The sequence below is a fragment of the Hippoglossus stenolepis genome, chromosome 9 (genome assembly GCF_022539355.2).
Source record: "Hippoglossus stenolepis isolate QCI-W04-F060 chromosome 9, HSTE1.2, whole genome shotgun sequence".
Lineage (NCBI taxonomy): Eukaryota > Metazoa > Chordata > Actinopteri > Pleuronectiformes > Pleuronectidae > Hippoglossus > Hippoglossus stenolepis.
The window spans coordinates 25,625,384-25,646,043 of record NC_061491.1 but is presented as its reverse complement, the minus strand read 5'-3'; the positions used below and the strand labels follow the sequence as shown (position 1 = coordinate 25,646,043).

At 43.7% G+C, this 20,660-nt stretch overlaps 2 protein-coding genes across 3 annotated transcripts; both read left to right on the top strand.

The window, feature by feature from the left end:
• Positions 1–467: 467 nt before the first annotated feature.
• On the top strand, positions 468–7,164 carry LOC118115459. Of its 2 annotated transcripts, none has more exons than XM_035166613.2 (9): positions 468–591; positions 855–1,486; positions 2,076–2,152; positions 2,409–2,489; positions 2,667–2,726; positions 2,878–2,976; positions 3,665–5,522; positions 5,727–5,882; positions 6,399–7,164. In XM_035166613.2, exons 2-9 carry the CDS (start codon positions 898–900, stop codon positions 6,626–6,628), a joined length of 3,150 nt encoding a protein of 1,049 aa, XP_035022504.2. In that variant the 5' UTR covers positions 468–591; positions 855–897; the 3' UTR covers positions 6,629–7,164. The 2 variants fall into 2 exon arrangements, with proteins under 2 accessions (XP_035022504.2, XP_035022505.2); XM_035166614.2 differs by having other exon boundaries at positions 491–591; positions 875–1,486.
• A 732-nt stretch (positions 7,165–7,896) lies between these two features.
• Positions 7,897–19,202, top strand: si:dkey-13n15.2 (protein transport protein Sec24C). Its single transcript, XM_035165006.2, has 21 exons — positions 7,897–8,099; positions 8,920–9,630; positions 9,742–9,800; positions 10,309–10,362; positions 10,885–10,996; positions 11,239–11,366; positions 11,532–11,667; positions 11,802–11,911; positions 12,434–12,546; positions 14,654–14,845; positions 15,010–15,106; positions 15,349–15,453; positions 15,599–15,766; positions 16,307–16,403; positions 16,530–16,678; positions 17,096–17,234; positions 17,455–17,576; positions 17,837–18,016; positions 18,113–18,310; positions 18,593–18,682; positions 18,820–19,202. The coding sequence occupies exons 2-21, from the start codon at positions 8,967–8,969 to the stop codon at positions 18,958–18,960; spliced, it is 3,054 nt and encodes a 1,017-aa protein (XP_035020897.1). The 5' UTR covers positions 7,897–8,099; positions 8,920–8,966; the 3' UTR covers positions 18,961–19,202.
• Positions 19,203–20,660: the final 1,458 nt, after the last annotated feature.

The window sequence follows — 20,660 nt, the reverse complement described above, 5'->3', positions numbered from 1 at the left end:
GTTTGGGGGTGGGGGGCCTGCATGCTCTGACAACGCCTTGTAGTTGGTTGTTATTTTTCAAGGTCAGTAAGAACAGACAGTAAGACAGAGGAGACGAGGGCAGATACTTTCATAGTATTCAATAGAAAGCAGGTGGAATGAGAACAAGCAGCAGAGATACAAGGGAAGAGGTGATAGTATGAAGGATGAGGTTTGGTCACACAGGTCTGAAAACAGCAGGCTGAAGATAATGAACAGGCAGATGTGACAGATGTGAACAGGCAGGACACAGTGGAGCATTTATTCTTAGTCTGTCCACAATAAAAGAGACAGACACTTAAAAACTCACCACAAAGACACAGTTTAACTTGAAGTCTAAGATAAAAACCACAGAGGGAATCGGGTGATGCAGGAAATAGGAAATATTCGGGTTTCTAAAAAATATAAATATAAATAAATATCCATTCTGACTCCTTTCCAGGCGGGGGCGGTAATGCGCCGATAGGTTGTTTGCCGACCGCCATTAAACATCAAAGGAAGAAGAAAAAAGAGGCGGAAGTGCCAAGTTAGCAAGGTGTGAGGTAAACAAAGGCCGCTCTGTGACGTAATAAGGTACAGTACTCATGATCAGACATATTGGAATTAAAATAATATGTATTTTCTGCACACGCGCTTGTTTCGTTGAGCCCGGAGGTTTTATTTTAAAGTCGTTTCCTCTACGAAACAATTCCGGAATTCCTCGGTCGAGCAGGCTAACACAGCTAATGCTAACCAATATTAAACTTAGCTAGCTAGCATGTTGGGAATAGACCTCAGGTCAAAACAGTGATGAAGCCGCATCGTGATTAACTGTGCACGTTGTCCTGCTCTGCTAGGACCGACTGATTCCGAGCAGACACAGTCACATGGATATGCAAGATGATGGACAACCCGGCAGCAAATAAGAGCCACGTCCCCTGTCATTCGTGGGTGAGTCCTAATGGCTGGTCCACGAGCTCCACGCAGGGACCCCTCCTCGACCCACTGGGCGGCTCTCAGCACCTCGGCCTGGGCTCGTCTTCTGAGCAGAGACCCTCCTACGAGCAGCTGCAGGGGCCCGGCGGTCAGAGCTGTGTGAGCGGCCCCAGCAGCCTCTCGTCCCCGCACAACATGTACCACCACCCCGCCATGTACAAAGCCCCGCACATCAGCAGCAATCCAGCAGCCACCGCGTTGTTCGCGGACACCACGATCCCGAACCACGGAGTGCAGCACTGCAGGTCCCACAATGTGCCGCTTCTCTTACCCCACAACCCGTATCGACCTCAATTAACCAATCAGGGTTTACCCAGTGGACTTCAGGGTCTGCCCATGAGCCTTCCATCGTGTGGACAACGTGTGAATGCCCCTCAGGCTCCGTCCGGGGGGATGAATGTGGAGTCTGCTGGTGTTGCTGAATACGCTCAGGGCTTTGGACCATCCACTTCTCAGGAGCAGGCTCAGTGGATGCCTTCATTGCACAGCAGGGGTAAGAGGCATTCGTAATACGTGTAAAGAAACAAGCCTCTTCAGTGAGGTCAAACATGTTGGGTTTGATTTAAAGATATCATAAAGTATTTGTTTATGGACTTTATCAGACCCACTACCGAGCAAAGAGGGAACAGTGAAATTCACTCAAGCTTAAGCTAATATATAAGTAGAAAAAGTTTGTGCAATGTAAACCAATGTGTTATAAACATATATAAAGTATATGAACATACTGGAAAAATGTTTTTTATATCGCAGAACTGGAAATGAACTAGAGATGGGGTTTGACAGATGATCTGAATATTTAAGTTGCATAAATTCTTTGCTTTCTTTGTTTCATGATTGAGTTCCTTATAAGAGTCAAATGCAATGGCCTCCATATAGGTTCATATATTATGATGCTGTTCTCATGCTGTGGTTGCAGGTCCAGTTCCGACTCGGCCCTTTGCAGCTTTGAAGCGTCCTTGGGTCTCTTGAAACGCGCTATATAAATTCCAGATACTACTATTATTATTGTTATGTCTTCATTGCTCTCTCCCCCTGTCATGTTTAAAATCTTAAAGCATCCGTCTCACCTGTCTTCTCCTCAGGGGACGTAAACAAGTCTGGCCCTGATGCGGCTGCTCAGTGTAACAACGAGCCATCGGACAAGAACAGAATTCCACTGGTGAGGAAACAAAACGGCAAACAGCAAAACTCACAAATTATCTATATTAGCACAGATCTTCACAAACATAACGTGTGTGTGATACATTTCTGACAAAGCAGTTTGAAGCCTCAGAGGTTGACAGAAAGAATCAAGCATTTGCCAAATGAATTTGTGATGTCAAGACATGTCAATCAAGAGCTGTGGAGTTTTGTTAAAGATCATCACAATCACATTATAACTTTTATGTCTTTTTTAAATTTCTATCTGCTGTCAGCCCAACAACGAGAGGCAGCGTTCAGCCATTTTAAATCAACGTGCACAGCTACTCAAACAACTGGCAGAGATGGACGAAATCGTAAGTGTGTCTTGGCAACTTTTGAATTCAAGCTCAATATAATGTCTTTAGATATTTGCCACCCAGTATTTCTGTGAAGTTACAATTATAAAAGTAAAGTTAACAAATTCATGCTATAAAGAGTAGTATAGATAGTTGTAATATAGATAATTGAATTGATTTCTTCTGCCCTTTAAGCTGGATTCAATACCTGCAGATGACACCGGTGATGGACGGTCTCTGCAAACAGCTATGCAGGTTGGTGAATTTCTTGTTTTGCTCCATATTAAATTATTAAATCTGCATAAATTACTTTACTACGTTTTCTCTGTACATTTTAGGCTTTAACAATATGGTAGTCAAACTTCAGCACCATGACTTCCTCTTGTTGTTTGTTTTGGTTTTTCAGTCTCATCTTTCAGCTCATTGTTCATCACCTGCTTCCTGTGATGAACACGATGAGACCTGTGATTTGCCGGATGATCCCATGTCAGCAGGAGAATCACAGGTACTTACCTGCATTTCTGACGAGTTTCTTCGTTTTTGATTCTTAACAAATATTACAGTGTCGATTTTAGTACGAGGCAGTTCATCATTTCATCTGAGGTGAAGTGATGGAAACTAACTGAAACTACAAAATAAGTTTTAATCTCATTACTGCCATGGCTATACCTACGCTACCTAAAATGACAGAAACCATCCTTGAGAAAAATGTATTTGACATTTACTTTGACTTTTTAGTTTGGTCCATGTCCCATTCATAAACATAGGGGAGGCATGACCTATATTGCAGCCAGCCACCAGATGGCGATGGAGACGGTTTGGCTTTATTGTTGGGGAGCAGCTATGATATAAACCTACTGAAAACTGAGACTTTGCACTTTCATAGTATCCATTCTCCGATTGGACTGAAATACTCTGGGATAAGTTTAACTTCATCCATCCAAATCAAAATAAAGAAAGCAACTTGAACTTGAAAACCACATTCAGGGAATAAAATTCTAATATAAGTCAAATTAAAATTATTCATACATCTTCATCCTTTTAAAACTTGTTTCTTAAATGAGTAAGATTGCAGTGATACATACAGTATACCTGTGTTAAGATATATAACATATTTAATACACGCTCAGTAATTTAAAGTTGCTGCGAATTGTGACCTCATTTCTACATCCAATCCTTTTTACCTCTTTCAGAAAAAGGAGAATACTTCCGCCGAGTCAGGGGACGACACTGATCCTGATTACTTTCCAAAAAATGATGGAGATTTCTCTGATGTCCAGTCTGACACTGACTGGAGCTCGTCAGATAAATCGAGTCACAGTGCTTCCTCGACCCCGGATGAAGAACCTTCCCAGGGGAAAACAAAGACTAAGAGTTCTTTGTCTAAGGACAAAGGTGCAAAAAAGTCATCTGCAGCCTATCAGAAGAAGCTCTCTCAAACTGTAGTGCTGCCAACTTTGAATACGAAGGAACAGCGTGTGTACGACAAGAGGAATTACTGTTTGTTTTGCTTGAAGCCGCAGTCCAAAATGGCACGGCACTTTGAGAGAGTTCACTGCGACAAAGCCGAGGTTGCAGTTGCATTTCAACACCCCGTTTTGTCCAGAGAAAGACGAAAGATATGGAAAAAACTCATAAATCAAGGAAACTTTGTGCATAATAAGAATGTGATAAAAGCAGGGAAGGGAGTACTTGCCGTCCAAAAAAGACCACGCAAGCCTGGACAAGCCCAAGACTTTCTTCACTGTCTCTATTGTCACGGCCTTTACGTGAAGAAAGCTGTGTACAGACACATGAGAAAATGCCCAGAGAAAGTGAAGGATGAAAATGAATCGGAATTTGGAAGGAAGCGTATTGCATCGCGGTGCGCGCTCGAAATCTTTGGAGATCTCGGCATCAGCGATGGTTTCAAGAACATTGTGTGCGAGATGATATACGACGATGTTACAAAAACTGTCATCGATGACCAGGTTATCTTGCAGTTTGGTGAGCAAATGTTCAACCAGTACGCCTCCGATGTGAGGAAGCACGATTATATTCGACAAAACCTCCGTCAGTTAGCAAGACTTGTGCTCGAAGCTCAGAAAACAACCCCGCTGAAGAACCTGGAGGAATTCTTTTACCCTTCAAGCTTCAGACACGTGGTGTCTGCAGTGAAAGTGCTGGCGGGCTATGACCTCGAAAACAAAACATTCAGCATTCCTTCACTTGCCATCAAGCTCGGTTACCACCTGCAGAAGGCCTGTAGTATCGTTGAGGCTAATGCGGTGAAGAGCGGTGATACGAGTCTGGCAGAGTCGGCAAAAAACTTCCTTGTGGTGTATCAGAAGAAATGGAATAGGCTCATTTCTTCAGGTGCATTAACAAATCTCAGAGAAATAAAAAAGACCTCGGATAGGAATGTGCCAATCGCCCAAGATGTAAAGCTGCTGAATTCCCACCTGGACACGGTTCATCGTCTTGCTGAGAACAAACTGGGAGAAAACCCTTCTGCAGAAAACTATGCTTGTCTGGCCAAGGTGATACTGGCCCGGACGATCGTTTTCAACAGGAGAAAACCTGGAGAGGTATCGTCGATTCAGCTGAAGACTTTCATGTCACGGAAAAAGTCCAACGTGCTCGATGACATGGACGTGTCCGTTACAGATTTGGAAAGAACCATGTGTGGGTTTTTCACTAGAGTTGACATAAAGGGGAGCTGTGGGAGAATGGTCCCTGTTCTACTAAAACCCTCATTCGTGTCAGCCATGGAGCTTCTCGTGAAGCTTCGTGAGACGTGCGGCGTCCCGCAGAAGAATCCCTTTCTCTTTGGCCGGCCGTGTGCACTGTCTGCCTACAAAGGCTCGGAGTCCATCCATCACTTTGTCAAAGAATGTGGAGCGAAAAACCCCGAAGCACTGACGTCGAGAAAGATCCTGAAGCATTATCCAAAGATGCTCCAGCTGATGAACCTGGACGACGATGAGGCCAAACTCATTTTTGGCCGTCGTTATCAAATGAAGTCCTATCGACACAACGGCGGCATGCAGCAGGAGGAAATGGACTCTGAAGGTAATACATTTTCACTTGAATGCCCTTTTGTGTCAAGACATGGTTTCCAAGTAGAGTGTTCAGATATAATCCCTCCACAAGAGTTAAAGTGGGCGCGTAGTTTTATTAGGAGAGAAGCCGAGGCTGTAAAACCACTGGGAAGTAATCAGAAGATATGAGATCCATATGTAAGAAGAAGACTTTCTCTTTTTTTTTTTCATACAGAGAGGCTACAGCCTGAAACAGAACAAGCTGCATCATGGTATCACACTGAGCTCTCCGGCACAAGCTACCAACAAGCAAATGACTATCAACAAGAACATGGATCAACAACAGGCAACTGCAAGTCTGTTCCTACAAAATCTGTCAACTCAGACAAAGGTAGTAATGTTGGTCATGAACGAGCTTTACATCCTGTATTTTAAGTTGTGTTGCTTGTAGAGATTTTCCTCATCGCAGTATTGTTTGTCAGAAATTATAAAGCCATTCGATTTTAGGGCAGATCCTGGAATTTATTTCACTTTCTTTAACATTGCGATTCCATTTTTGACGTTTTATTGATTTCCAAAGGAACTAGAACTCATTTGAGTACATGTCTCCACCGAGGGCTTAGATAGCAGTCCCCTAAATATACCAGATGTTTAAATCAACCTGCAGATCCGCACTGACACCAAGTTTTGTTGAGATTCTTTTTAAACGAGGGGATCTGTGTTCTTTCTCCACTTTGTTTAACATGTTGAGATATGTCATTAGCCTTTACAGAGATATGCACACTTTACTCAACGTCCCCTTCTAGCTGTTCACCTGTGTTCAAACCTAATGTGATGTCAAAGTTTCCAGCCTCTGTCCACAAATGGGCACAACAACTGAATTTCTTGTCCCCCCCCCCTCCCACAGGGTCTCAATATAAGGGCAAACAGAAGTGGGAAGAAGCAGAGGTCCGCGCTGTAGAAAGACACATGATGCGTTTCATTGAGGGACACAAGGTGCCTCAGAAAAACGACTGCATCCAGTGTCTTGAGGCCGAGGCCAAAGCACTGAAGACCCGTTCGTGGAAGGGTGTGAAGGACTACGTCAGAAACAGGATCACTGCGCTAAAAAGACAAAGTGGCACTTCACGGGCCTGACCCACCGACGGCAGCGAGACCTGAGAGTGGAACCGTAGCGGAGGAGTGGACGAGTTCAGAGGATATGTTTATGTTTCAAGAAAAACCTGTAATGTGCAACTTTTCCATCTTGTTATCCTTCATCACCCTTTTCCCCTCAATAGTTTTAGCTTGTTTTTTTATCAGTCTCCACATCTGCAGCATCGTGAGCATTTCGGAAATGTACATTTATTTTTATTGAAATGTTTTTTGGGTTTGCACTCGTTCCCAGGCATCGATCTTTCCTCACGTGATTACAGAACAATTTGTGTAGTTTTTTACTTTGCATTCTTCTGAGGTTCATTCAGAGACGGCTCATGAATACAGGCAAATTACGTGTTCCACAGTTATTGCTGATACATTATTTTTGGAGCTGTACATTTACCTTCTGTGACCAAGTTATCAAGTACACTGTATTATATTGTTCTGTTTGGTTGACTAATATATGAAAGTTTGGCATTGTAACACAACGTTCCAATAATAAAACAAATATGCCAATTTATTTAGCACACATAAAACTGGTGAGTTGAGGTTTTCAATCATTTGTCTGATGTCCTTCCATGAATTGAATGACTTGAATATCATGAATATTTTTACTGAAACTTAGTTATAGCAGCAAAATCCCATTCACAACTTTACTAATAAATATAAACTGTAGCTTATCAGATGAACTAATTCAAACTACTTTCAATATTCACATTCATCTTACATATGGGAAATATTACATAGTAAAGTATTTTATAATTAAATGATCTGAGTGACTCAAGGTTAAAACAATAGCTTCTAAATGTATTGGATAAAAATATTAAATATTTTTCTCTGAGATTTAGTGGTGGTAATGAATTAAAGTTAATTCTTCTAACTATGTATGTATCATCTATATTTATATTGTTTATACTGTGTTTATAAGATATTGTTTGAAATTTAATTTGATTTCAAAAGTACATAAACTAATAAGACTTTTAAAAGACTTGTTGAATTAACTTTTTATTAGCAAATTAAAAACTATAAATGAGAGAGTACAGAAAATAGATTCCTATTAAATAAAGTTTGTATATTTTGATAAATGTGTGCGTTACTCTGGCGCCATATCTAATCTAGTGCGCAGGCGCGTATGGAGGACGACAGTCGGCCATCTTGTCTGCAGCCAGGTCCCTCTCCAGTTTCTATGCTTTTATTTTGTAGCCTCAACTTCCGTGTCTCGTAGAAAGGGCAGTGCCGCCCGCGTGCTTTTACTGCGAAAGGCCGAGCGGAAACCGCTTGTCGTGACTCTCGCTAGCATGATGCAAACTAACGTTGTGTCATGGATGACAGCGACTGAACCTGCGGCTTCAAACCGGGAGTCAGTTCCCGTCTGGGTTTGGATGTAACGCAAAGACAAGGACGCGGTGACAGGAAGGAGATGAAGACGATCAAATGCCGCAAAACGCGCAGTTTCCGTTGATGCGCAAAGGTAACGAGGCTCATCTTCTGCTCCTCAGCCGTGTTTTCTTCAGATTCATTCATTGTTAACGCACCCAGGCGCATTCGGTGCGAACACAAGGGTTCACATCCACGCATAACGGGGGGTTTTAAAGATGGACGCATGACAGCTAACCTTAAGTGAAGCCAAAGCGTCTCGATCGCCACCTGGTGGTCGGCTGCGGCACAGCTCGTAAATCCAGCCTCTTCCCTGTACTTGTCAACAAAGCCCAACTCATGCTTCTGCGTCCACGCCGTAGTGTACGAGTAGACGTGCACGCTACGCAGAGTCGTACGCCGCACCCTGACGTACACCTCCCCTAAAACGGAACGCAGACGGCAAGAGCTGTGATTGGTCCACCTGCTAGCGTCCACTTGGTAGACTCGCCGCCATTTTTGGATTGAGTTGAATGAACGAACACGGACGGCGTCTTTCTTTTCCTTCGTTGCAGTTCTTTAAGAAAAAGTAATCGCTCTTCAACATCAGTCAGCTCCAACTTCAATGTGGAGATTTGTCGTCCATCTTTATAAACAGTCTATAGCTTAAATTACCGAGTCCAAAATTAGCAATTGAACTTATTAGCAGGGGTGTAGTGATTTTAGAGAATTTGCTTTAAAAATGATGCGTCTTTCTCAGGTTGTTAACGTTACCTGATGTTGGTTTGATGGAGCGAACTGCGAAAGTCACAAGATAAGATGTTCTCAATGGTGCAGCCCAGCTAAAAGATGCTTTTTGTCTTTTTATGGTTTGTAGGTAGATAAAATATCTGAAGGAACCACTTTTATTTTGAAATATGATGTTTCTTCGCTAGGTGCCGCCTCAGAGGAGAAACACACCTATCCGTGATGGTTATGGACGATGATGGATGCCCTCTCAGCCAATCAGAGCCGGACACCCGGTCACCAGTGGGCGGGGCAGAACGGCTGGTCCGCAGCTTCACCTCCAGGACCCCTCTGCAACCCTTTGCCCAGCTTTCAGCATCTCAGCCTGGGCTCGCCCTCTGACCAGCGGCCCGGCCATGACCATCTGCAGGTGTCGAACCACGGCTGCCTGAGCGACCTCAGAAACCACAGTCAGAGCATGGTCTTCACTGATAATGCTGAGCTGAGTGTGCAGCATTACATCCCTGATGCTCACGTCTCACACGTGGTTCCAGCTGCCAGCCACGAGAGAAACCTACCTCCGTGTTCTCTGCCTCTTATGAACAACGGGTCGCAGCCCTCCAACCCCCAGGGGGCGTCAGCGTACCCCCCTCACAGCCCGTACCAAACAATATCCGCCCCCTTCCATCCTCCATACTCACACCACGTCGCTCTCAATGGACCTCAATCGCTGCAGCAAACCCCCATCAGCCCTCCATCATTCGGTCAAGGTGCAGACCAGAATCCACAGTGTGCACGGCAGCCTGCATATCAGAAGAATGTGGAGTCTCCTGTCAGTGCTGGATACGTCCACACTTCTGCCTCGCCCAACTCTCCCATCCAACAGCAGCCTCAGTGGGCTCTTCCATCACAATCTAGAGGTACGTTAACATGTCCCACGTACACGGCCCACTTTTTCAATTAAACACTCATGTCTGAAGGTTTCCTCCATCTTTGTCCTCCATTGTCTGACTCCTCTGTTGTCTCCTCAGGAAACACTAAGGAGTTTGTCTCCAGTGCGGCCGTACAGGACGGGAACATCACTCCGCAGGTGAGGAAAATACAGCTAATCAGCAGATTAGTTTCTCAATGAACTGATGAATCTTTTGGCCAATGTAACGTCTCAAAATAATTTTAAAAAAGCGCTCATCACAGATGTGCACATTCCTTCTCAAATGTGTGTGTTTTGTTTTTCAGTCCACAGCTCAAACACACTCAGTTTATTGTGCTGTGAAACTAAATAGCAGCAAATCCTCATATTGGTGGAACCAGGTTTCTATGGGGAATGAAAATCGGAATAGACGAGTAATCGGTTAATTGTTTTAACTCTAGTAGGAGATTCACGCTCAAACTTTAAAGCTGTTAATGTAGCCACTGATTATGTTCGTGGCAATTCTTGATTTTTGAGACATTTTATGTTAAGCCTCAGCACTAAGTCTGTTTATGTAAATAAAGTAATAAAGTAGTTAAAGGGTGACTTGGACTTTCTAGACTTTAGACTCAACACAGAAGTGAAATGTAAAGTTTAGAGAATGACTCTTTGTATTTCCCCTCTGCAGTCTCCTAACTCAGAGTCCCGCTATGGCCTCGACCCAGAGCTCCTGCCCAACGCTGTAAGTTCTTTCTGTCGCTCGCTTGAGATCTTGTCTTGACTTGTCCGGCTCCTTTCAGGCCTTTACAGAGAATGGGAAGTAAAGGGTTCAGTCCTTCAGATAGAAGTACATGTGAGATAAAAACTCAAAAATTGGCCGATATGAGCCACAGCTGAGTTTGTTTGTCTATATGCACCGATACAAAAACTTTATTTTACAGAATAAACAATAGACAAAAGATTTGCATTTATTTTTACATTTTATCTCAAACTAATTTTATTTAATAAATTCAGACTCTATATATTTGTGTATTCTCTTTGTTAGGGTTAGGTAGTTTATTGTTAAACTGTAAAATATCAAGCCTCAGTTTAATTTCTGCGTCATAAGGGTTTGATAACAGCATCTTAAATCATTGACAAGTGTTTACTTAATATCGGTTGATATATCAGAATTGGAAACGTCTTACCCCCTTACTCGTAGTATTTATGAGTATTCTTTTGATTGACAAGGCCCCCCCCCTCCGTCTCTCTCCCTGTGTTCCAGGTGAAGGTGATTGCAGAGGACCGGGCAGAGTGGGGGGGAAAGGTCTTTGTCTCAGAGCCTTTTTCTCAACTTCCTCCTCTGGCAACTACTTCCTGTATCGTAGAAGACCGAGGTGACCAACACAGTCTGTGTCTGTGTCTGTGTCTGTGTCTGTGTCTGTGTCTGTGTCTTATCTGGCTCAATGGGTCCAGACATCATTCTGAGCATCAACAGTACTTGAAGCACACCTTATGGCCGACATCGTCCACAACTTGCACAATGACTGTTTTCAAACAACATGCAACTTTATGACTTAACTTATTTAAGTAACATATAAGTTATGTTGTGTCATATCATTATTGACCTTGTCTCTAGGTAACACAAGTCCCTTTGCCATCCGCTCCCTGTCATACTGTGTGCCCTGCGAGGGTCAGACCGCCCTGCTCAGTCGCCTGCCGCTGGGAGCTCTGGTCACTCCTCTCTCAAAACAAAATGCTGGGGAGGTCAGTTTTCATTTTATAATCTATTTAACAACAGAGTAAAAATAACAACATTGACAATAATACAACAGAGAAACATCACAACATAGAGTTTTGTGCCGTTTACAATGAAAGTCTCTGTGAGGATATAAATGTGTGTTACTTGTGTGTTTTTTGTGTCGTCTCCAGGAGCCCGTCCCGCTTTGTAAAGAGCCCGAGTGTGTTCTGGGTTGTAGTTGTTGCGGAGCCTCCATGTGCCCGGCAATGGGTTGGCAGGACTGTGGTCAGAGATTTTATTGCCCCTTCTGTGGTAAACTCAGTGAAGGTAAGACGAAGATCAGGTCAGGAGCACGGCACCTTCACCACACCTTCATCGGGTCGAGCTGCTGCACCGAACTTGATTGTCTGTGCTTGTTGCTTCCTTTTAATCGGGTTCTTCTCTCCTGTCCTGTGCGTCAGTGCCGTGGCAACACTACCAGCCCACCAATGGAGTGGAGGGGGCTCGGGTGGATAAAGACAAGAGGCCTGAACTTAGCGTGGGCTCATACGAGATACTACACTCTCAGAAGGTTTGTTCCACCTACTCTGATTGTCAGCTTTGTTTCAATATCACCAGCTCTTGAACATTCAGACTTCAAACATACGGCCGAGTCCACAGAACCCACCACACGACCAATTTGCATAAAAACCTTACACTGCACTTCCTTTGGCCCTGAACAACACACATGAGAAGTGTGAAGCCGATTAGATGAAGGGATCTGGAGATATGAGCTTCACAGTCAGACTGGATTTATTAGTCAGATTATTATATCATTCATTGAATAATCTGAGGGTTTTGCTGGTCCAACAAAATTAACTTTTGTGTCACATGGGATTTTTTAAAACCAATTTAGTAATTCAGTGATAGCAAAATAATCAGCTCATGACTGATGAAGCCCTTTTGTTGAGTGGAGACAATTCAATTGTTGAGTGAATCTCAGCTCCAAGTCCATCAATGCTCTTCATACTCACTCATACCTCAGGACTAACAAATGTTCGCAATTGTATGAGGAAAGTTTCCATGTTATGTCTAATTTGTATTTTTATTTCAGGGGGAACCTGCTGCACTGCTGCTCGCCATAGATGTGTCTGCCTCAGCGCTGAGAGGAGGACATTTGGAGTTTGTAACACAACAAATCCACTCGCTGCTCACCTCTCTGAACAGGTACAACATGCTCCACTACTGTAGCTATATGCACACACACACATACTCATAAATGAAGGGGAGCTGGCATGTCTGCTCAGAAACATCAACTCACACACACACGCACACTCGCTTGCATTCGCTTGTTCACTTCCCTGGACACTTTTCTGACTTCTCCTTACCCAAACCTTAAATAATATCTTATATAAAACATCTTATACCTTGTGAGAGTGAAAGTGAAATTGTGTAAACAGATTTTAGAGACTAAAATCTCACACACACGCACACACACGCACACTCACACACACAGTGATGAGTGAAAGGTTTTCTGTGGGACGATGTACTGGAGGAATTATGAACTTGAAAATGCACAATACACTTAAGCATGAAGCAGAAATGAATTGATTCCTTCTTCTGCAGTGCAGCATGTTGAGCCCTTCTGAAACATTTGTTGACGTTGTGGTTTATAGGACCAAAAGTTATTTTTTACTCTGCCACCTACTGATGGAGATTTTATGAAGGGCATAATGTGTAGTTCTTTTCCTTCTTGCATTGATTTGTTTTCTATATATGTGACAAAAGATGACAGTGTTTTGAATTACGACAAACTGCAAATGTTCCAAGATGCTTCAATTTTATCCACAGGTCAAAGTAAAGAGAGACATTAGAAAACACAAGTTCATTTTGATTGTGTACTTGATGAACAACGTGACCTGGATCAGAATGAGACTGGAGGAAATCATTTCATTGTTTGGTTTTTTAGCATTTAGTGTATAAAAGCAGCACAGCTGAAGGTCTTCAGATGGTTCTCACTCCCTGGAGAGTTTAAATGGCCGGAACCTTCCTCCTTATCCGCTTCTTCTTTACGCCCTGTACACAAAGACAAACATGTCAGACATGCGATATCAGCTGCAGTCACTGTGTTGCATCTTTGAGTGTAGAGTGATATGAACATGTATAAGTTGCATGTGAGCAGAGTGCACAGCACATACATAATTGTCACCGACAGACCAATCAGGGAAGCGCTGAGAGTGGAGCTGCCTCTCATTGTCTGCTTGATGGTAATATTTGTCCTGCTCCTCTTTGGACAGCGACCTCCACTGTGGACACACAACAACACAAACACAAGCATAAGTACACACAGATCCACGTGAGGTTCTGCAATGAAACCACCCACAGTGTATTTGTGCTGGAGGAAGAACAAAAGTTACTGTTAAGATAGCAAGAATTATAGTTAGAGGAACATTTAAAATTTTTAGAGGTGTTGTCTTCGACAGCAAAGACACCTACTGTCTGTCCAATGACTCTGTTGACAGCCGCGCAGTCCGGGGTTTTGAGCTGCAACACAACCTTTGGCCTCTGTTCCATGCGGAATATCATGAAAGCATTTGGGGGCTTCGTGATATACGGCCTGCTCTCGTCCTCTGGCATTCTGAAATACTTTCGAGAGCATCAATTTCCGCTTGTTAAAACTCTGAGGAAAGAAAAAAAAAAAAAGTTGACGAGGATCAAGGTACATAAATAGATAATAAATATAAGACACATGAGGTGACTGTGATTGAATTGTAAGTCTGGCTTTGTTGTGGTCAGCCCCAGATGATGAAGCAGTCAGGCGGACTTACTGTGGAGCTTGGGGCTTAACTACAGGAGCGACAGGAGGAGCTGTGCAGGGCGGACCACAGACGACCTGTCGCTTTCCATTTCTAGACACAATCAGGCCGACACATTAGATGACAGAAGAAGTGGGTTTGAAGATACAACCACCACAGGTGTGTGTCTGTTTGCATGTATGTGTGAGATACATACATGGTTCCAACAGGAGCCAGGTTCGACCTGAAGCCCTGAGGGAGACTCATCACTGTCATGTGGTGGAACTGGAGACACAAACACAAAGTTTCAGTAACTGCTTCAATGATAATAATAACTAACCCTGTCCTGAGGCTAATATTGTCATCCCAACAATGAGAAACCAAAGATTGATACTCTGTCATAGTGGCTTTGTTATACACACACACACACACACACACACACACACACACACACACACACACCACTAGCACATCTATGAAGAAGTGGAAGATGCAAGGTAAACAGGAATAACTTTAAAAGTTTCGTGTTGTCTGTGTAGTGAGGACGGTGACTCCTTGTCGGACGTCCGCGTCGGCCTCATGACCTACGACAGCAGGATCCACCTCTACAACCTCAGCCCCGCCCTGTCCCGCCCACACATGCTGGTCATCATGGAGACGGAGGACCTGCAGCTTCCTGTGACCGACGGGCTTCTGGTGTCCCTCAAAGACTGTATACACAGCATCGACAGGTGATTGGCAGTTGACTGTACATGCTTTTTCCTGCAAACAAACGAGAAAGAGCGAAACATGTTTTTGCTTCATTGCTGAAAATCAGTGAATCTCTTTGATCTGGTTTGACATTAAGTGATGAAAACTTCCTGCAGTTTCATTATCTGTATGTGTCTGTGCACAGTGTGTTGGAGCTTATTCCTCAGTTCAGTGCAGAGTGCGATGACTCGAGTGGAGTTCCCATGGAGCTGCCCGTCAGGGCGGGACTTGCCATACTGCAGGTCGGTCATCACCGCACGAACTTTAATCAAGTCTCTAGTAATTGGATGTTTGTTTTTTTGTTTTGTGGCTGTGTGACTGTAGATAAAACCTTTAAGGAGACATATTTTGCTCATATGCCTCCTTAATCTCCGTTATTTTACAAACTCTCAATGATTTGGGAGAAACAGTTTTAATTCTAATTAAACATTGTAATTTAGTGCATGTAGTGGATTAAGAACTTGTTTGATTGATTCTTTGTTAGGCCCTGAGTTCTCCTGGCAAGCTGCTGATCTTCCATACTGCCTCTCTGACAGAGATGGGCCACACCAGCTCGTCCTCAGGGTTCTTTGGCTCCAACAAACCAAAGGTGCAAACAACACACACACCTACAGTATGATGTATAATGTTTATGCCGTAGACTGTAAAGTAAAAAGGGAGGACATGACAGCTCCCCAAAGTGAAGCCAAAGCCTCTCTATTCATCTTAATTCCCTTCTCGTTTGTTTCTCTCAGTCCATCTTTCAGCCGTCAGAGCCGGCCGTCTCATTGGCCAAGGAGTGCGTCCGTCAGGGCTGCGGCGTTCACCTGTTCGTCCTCTCCCAGCAAGACGTGGGCGGGGCCTGGCCAGGGCACATTCCATATCTCAGCGGTGGAGCTCTGCACACGTACAGCCACCTCCAGGTAGCTCAGCATCTCCTCCTGTCGTTGAGTAAAGAGGAAATGTAATTTTTTTTATAGTTGGTAAGTTGTTGTTGTCTTTTGTTAAAGGGACAGGTTTAACTTGAATTCACTATTTTGCCAAATGTTAGTTGAGAAGATTGATTCCACTCCCCTAATATCAGTCTGCTGAATTCTAGACTACAGCTAGTTAGCTTAGCTACAGAATTAACTTGAGAGGTGCTAGTAGTTGGGTTTTATTATCATTGGACAGCGCCTGTCTTCCTGTCCTAAACTAATCTAAGATAACCAGTTGCTCTAAATCCAAGTTTTGGCAAGAAAGTGAATAAGCAAATGTCCTAAAATATTTCCACTATATTCCTTTTAAGTAAAAATAAACACTGGCTCGAGCCTCCACTGCTTATTACATGACTGAATCAACACAGTCCTCCTGGCGTCACTTTGAATGTGGATGACGTGTTTGTGGCTTTGTTTTGGTGACATTAAACTGAGTTGCTGTGTGTGTCCTATTCTAAACTGTTATTTGTTGACTTGTCACTACAGGGAGAATTGGACAGAGAGCGATTCACCACGGATCTGAAGAGGATTGCAGAGACGCACACCGGCTACAAGGCTGAGCTCAGGATGTTCGTCAGCAAAGGTGAGCGAGATTTAGATTCCCTCCAGCGAAGAGGTGGTTTTCACATCATTCCATTTGTCGGTTTGTTTCTTTGTATCCAAGATTACAAACAAAACCAAAAAAAACCATTTGTTCCCGTCTCACCAGATTTACGTGTGTCCGGCTGTTATGGACTGTTTCTCCCTGGACCTGCCCCTAGCCAGGTCGTCATGGCAACTCTCGACCAGTGGACAACGCTGGCTGTGGAGCTTTCCCACACCAGAGGTCTGGATGAGAAGAGAGGTGTAGCCATACAGGTGGGCTACTGTTCATGTTCATCAAGTAGCATCTGATATGTGTTGAATTTCAAAATCAGTTCCTTATTATATAGTCTCAGTCTGAAGTTATTAAAGAAATTATGAAGTTATTAAAAAACAGAGTTTATCTCCAATATTCAGGAGGAACCTTTTAAAATATGAAGAATTCTAAACAGAGTTCGTTGGACTGTTTTTTTCTCTGCATGAAAACCACTTCATCGTTCAGACACAGAGCCCAATAGAACTAATCCTCATGTGAGGCTGCAGGGGGCGCTGTTGCTGTTTTCTTGGTCCTTAGTAAAACACTGAACAACTGCACAGACTAAAGCACTCAATCATACAGTTTGAGCTTCCATTCATTTGGTCTTAATCTCTATTTTAAACCTAACCCTCCTCTGTCCTCCTCTTGTGTCCCAGACTGTTTTGTCCTACAGCACCAGGACAGGAGACAGAAGGACCAGGGTTCACACTCTGACCCTGCGATGCTCACCTCACCTTCAGGATGCTTTCCGCCACTTCCAGGCCCAAACACTGCTCACCTTCTACTGCAAGAAGAGTAAGAGCACTTGCACTGTAGATTATTAGATAATGTAGTTGTTATATTGAATAAAAATATAATGTATCAGGATATCTGTTCTGAAACGCTCTCAATAAATGCATATACACGTTTTTATCCAGCTTTACGGTGATTCTCTGTTTGTCCCGTTTGAATTTGAAATGTCCCACTTTTTGAATCAACACTGTAGATTAACATGCGGTCTGATGTGTCTGTGTAGTGTACTGTGCAGTGTTAGAGCGCCCTCTACAGGAGCTGAGGGAGGAGCTTCAGACCGAGGTAACGGAAGCTCTGGCATCGTATCGCAAACACTGCTCCTCTGCCTCGGTGTCGGCTGGACAGGTGAGGAAAGATAAGATACACAACAGAGTTTTAAATTCCTCCAGAGGCTTTTCACTTGTATTTAAGGAAATGTCTAAAGGGTTTAAATGCTGTTTCAGTTATTGTAGAGAAAGAAAGAGGTAATTTTCAGATTTACACCTCTAATTTTAACATTTTGTGTAAAAACAACTATGGCATAAGATCGTTTAAATCTTTTTCCCTCGGTACTCTTGTTTGTGTGTTTGTTTGTGTGTGTGTGTGTTTGTGTTTGTGCACTGTAGCTGGTCCTACCTCAGTATCTGCGAGCTCTTCCCGTTTACATCAATAGTTTGAGGAAGAGTGAGGTGCTGCTGCCGGGCCTGAGAAACTCCATCCACCAGCGACTGCAGCAGCGCTGCCAGGTGCTCGCCTTGGACACGAGCGGCACCGTCACTCACTTCTATCCTCTGCTGCTGCCTCTGGTCAGTACGGCCAACACAGGAGTTCGTCTTATTGACAGTGTTATTGAGTTTAATATGTCAGATTATTTTTAGTTACATTTTCCCTCTCTCCTGCAGCCGCTGTCAGCTGAGGACTCCATCCCTCCGAACCCAGAGCAGGCGCTGCGCTGCCGTGCCCTCAGCCTGGAGCCCAGAGGTCTGTATTTGGTCCACGCACCCCTCACTCTGCTGCTCTGGGTGGGCACCCAGGTCCCAGCAAGCACCCTGGTCGAGCTCTTTAACACCAGCTGCTTCTCCGCCCTGTCCTCAGGAGAAGTGAGTGACTGAGCCTAACCCATAACTTGACATTGTCGTGATTTACCTTAAATTTCCACAGGGAAAGTGTAAAATTTAAAAAAAATGTCTTCTAATCAACTGCAACAGCTTAAGGTTTACAGTCACTAGTTTACACTAGAATCAGTAGATGCTGGTTTCTGGTGGTGAGAGGAAAAAGCTGGTAAAAGTCACCAATGGACAGTTTTGTGAAGTAAGAAGGAATTCTATTGTTAATCATCAGTTTCTGCAGCTCTGATTGTGTGTTTGTGTTTCCTCCCTCAGACCAAGCTGCCTGTTCTGGAAAACCCTCTGTCCCTTAGCGTCCGGTCCCTCGTGGACACACTGAACTCTCTGGTGCCCTGCGCCCGCAAGGTGAGACGCTGAACTGCAGCTGAAGGTTTAGTGTTTCAACAACAACCAACATCTGTGACCTTGAATTACAACTTAAAAGTGCTGATGTTGATGCCATCGCTTGTAGCCACTGACATGTTTGTATTGCTCTGCCTCAGCTGTGGGTGGTGAAGCAAGGGGACACCTGCGAGGAGGCTCTGCAGCGCCACCTGGTGGAGGACAAGAGTCCCAACGGAGGAGCGTCCTACGCTGACTTCCTGTACCATCTTCACATCAACTCTGTGCGGCTGCTGCAGTGACACTCAAACACATGAGGACAATTCAAAGGACACATAGAATTATCTATATATATTTATTACGACTGCTGTGAAGAACTAGACAGGAAGCGGTCACAGACATATCTGCGTTTATGTTTGAAAAGTTATTTTACATATTTATGTTTGTATTTTCGTTTTCCTGTCATTTATAATTATGTAAAATAAAGTTTAACTTCAAAATATCAAACCTCGGTTACATTTCTTTGTCACGAGGGTTTGATAACATTAAAAAATAGAAATATTCAGAAATATTTGGCGTGTGTGACGGTTTCAGTGATGATCACGACCTGTGATGAAGATGTGATGATGTTCATTTATTCCAGCATCTCGAATTTGTTTGTGTGTGTGTGTATATATGTGTGTGTGTGTGTGTGATGCATCCAGTTGCATAAGCTCCTGTGAATAAATAAAGGTTTTAATTGAACCTAGAAATAAGTTTTGAATGTTTTTTTTAATTCCAGTGCACTTCGGAGGGCAATTTTCACCGTTTTCTATTTAATGGTGTTGATGTAACAACAGCAGATGAAGATGAGACTCAGGAAGCTGGAAAATCAAATTCCTAATGAGTTCAAGCAGAAAATATCATTCAGAATATTGACATACATCAGTATCTCAGGTATGTGGTTAAAGCAGGGGGGTCAGGAGGGTGACGTGGGTTTTAAACGGTCTGTATTCAGACAGCACTTTCCTCAACTTGATGACCACTCACCCATGCATCTATGTCAATCAATGGCTGTTATGTAACTGAATATTTGGCAAATACTGTTCCCATACCGGGAGTTGAATCCTGACCTCTAGACCAGGGGTGGGCAAACTGTTTGACTCGCGGGCCACAATGGGTTCTAAAATTTGACAGAGGGGCCGGGCCAGGAACAGATGGATGGAGTGTTTGTGTGAACTAATATAAATGACATGTAAAAATCATTACATGAAAGGTGATGAAAAAAAATGTCGTAACGTGACTGATCAAACATCATGAAAACATCTGAGGTCTGTGCCCCAAACCAATGACCTCACTTGAACTTCTTTATTATCTCCATTAACAGGTTAGAGCAGCCACACCGCGCAGGCTGTGTGTCGGAGATTTGGCTCCAACCTCGCTGCAGCAACACATCATCACTTTCAGTTTCAGTGGGAACAGTGTTGTTGCTCTCCATTTTGCCAGTGCATCCAAGTCTGGAGTTATTTTGGTTTTGGCAATTCTCAGGATCGATCTGAGGTGCTGATCCGTTAACTTTGATCTGTGACGGGCTTTGTTGGCGTTCCACGCCGGTGTCGGCTCACACATAAGTCGAGCCAAACAAAGTCAGCATCTTCTGTGCAGTCCTCCGGAGGTTTGGAAACGTGGCTCTGTTAAGTGAAGCATAAAAGTCGTTCAGTTTAACAGAGTTGAACTTCTCCTTCAGGACGGAGTCAGACTGAAGATCTATCAGTTCCAACTGCAGCTCCTGTGGTGCTGTTTCAGGGTCCTGTGACAGGGGACAGGACACCAGCTGAAGTGACTGTTCAATGTTTTCGAAATCAGAGAACCTACGGCAGAATTCTCCGTGCAGGTCCTCAAGTGATTTGCTGTATCTGTTTGCGTTTCGCGGTGCCTCTTCCTGCATGGCAAGTGTGGGGAAATGAGCGAAAGATTTGTTCGCAACTTGTCTGGAGAACAAAGTGAGCTTGGATTTGAAGGC

Excerpts from the sequence above, each read along its gene's own strand:
- LOC118115459 (XM_035166613.2), top strand. The coding sequence starts at position 898 with ATGATGGACAACCCGGCAGCAAATAAGAGCCACGTCCCCTGTCATTCG. Across the intron at positions 2,490-2,666 it reads TGGCAGAGATGGACGAAATC|CTGGATTCAATACCTGCAGA; the intron begins GTAAGTGTGTCT and ends CTGCCCTTTAAG. Across the intron at positions 5,523-5,726 it reads GGAGGAAATGGACTCTGAAG|AGAGGCTACAGCCTGAAACA; the intron begins GTAATACATTTT and ends TTTTTCATACAG.
- si:dkey-13n15.2 (XM_035165006.2), top strand. The coding sequence starts at position 8,967 with ATGATGGATGCCCTCTCAGCCAATCAGAGCCGGACACCCGGTCACCAG. Across the intron at positions 11,912-12,433 it reads AGATACTACACTCTCAGAAG|GGGGAACCTGCTGCACTGCT; the intron begins GTTTGTTCCACC and ends TTTTTATTTCAG. Across the intron at positions 15,767-16,306 it reads ACACGTACAGCCACCTCCAG|GGAGAATTGGACAGAGAGCG; the intron begins GTAGCTCAGCAT and ends TTGTCACTACAG.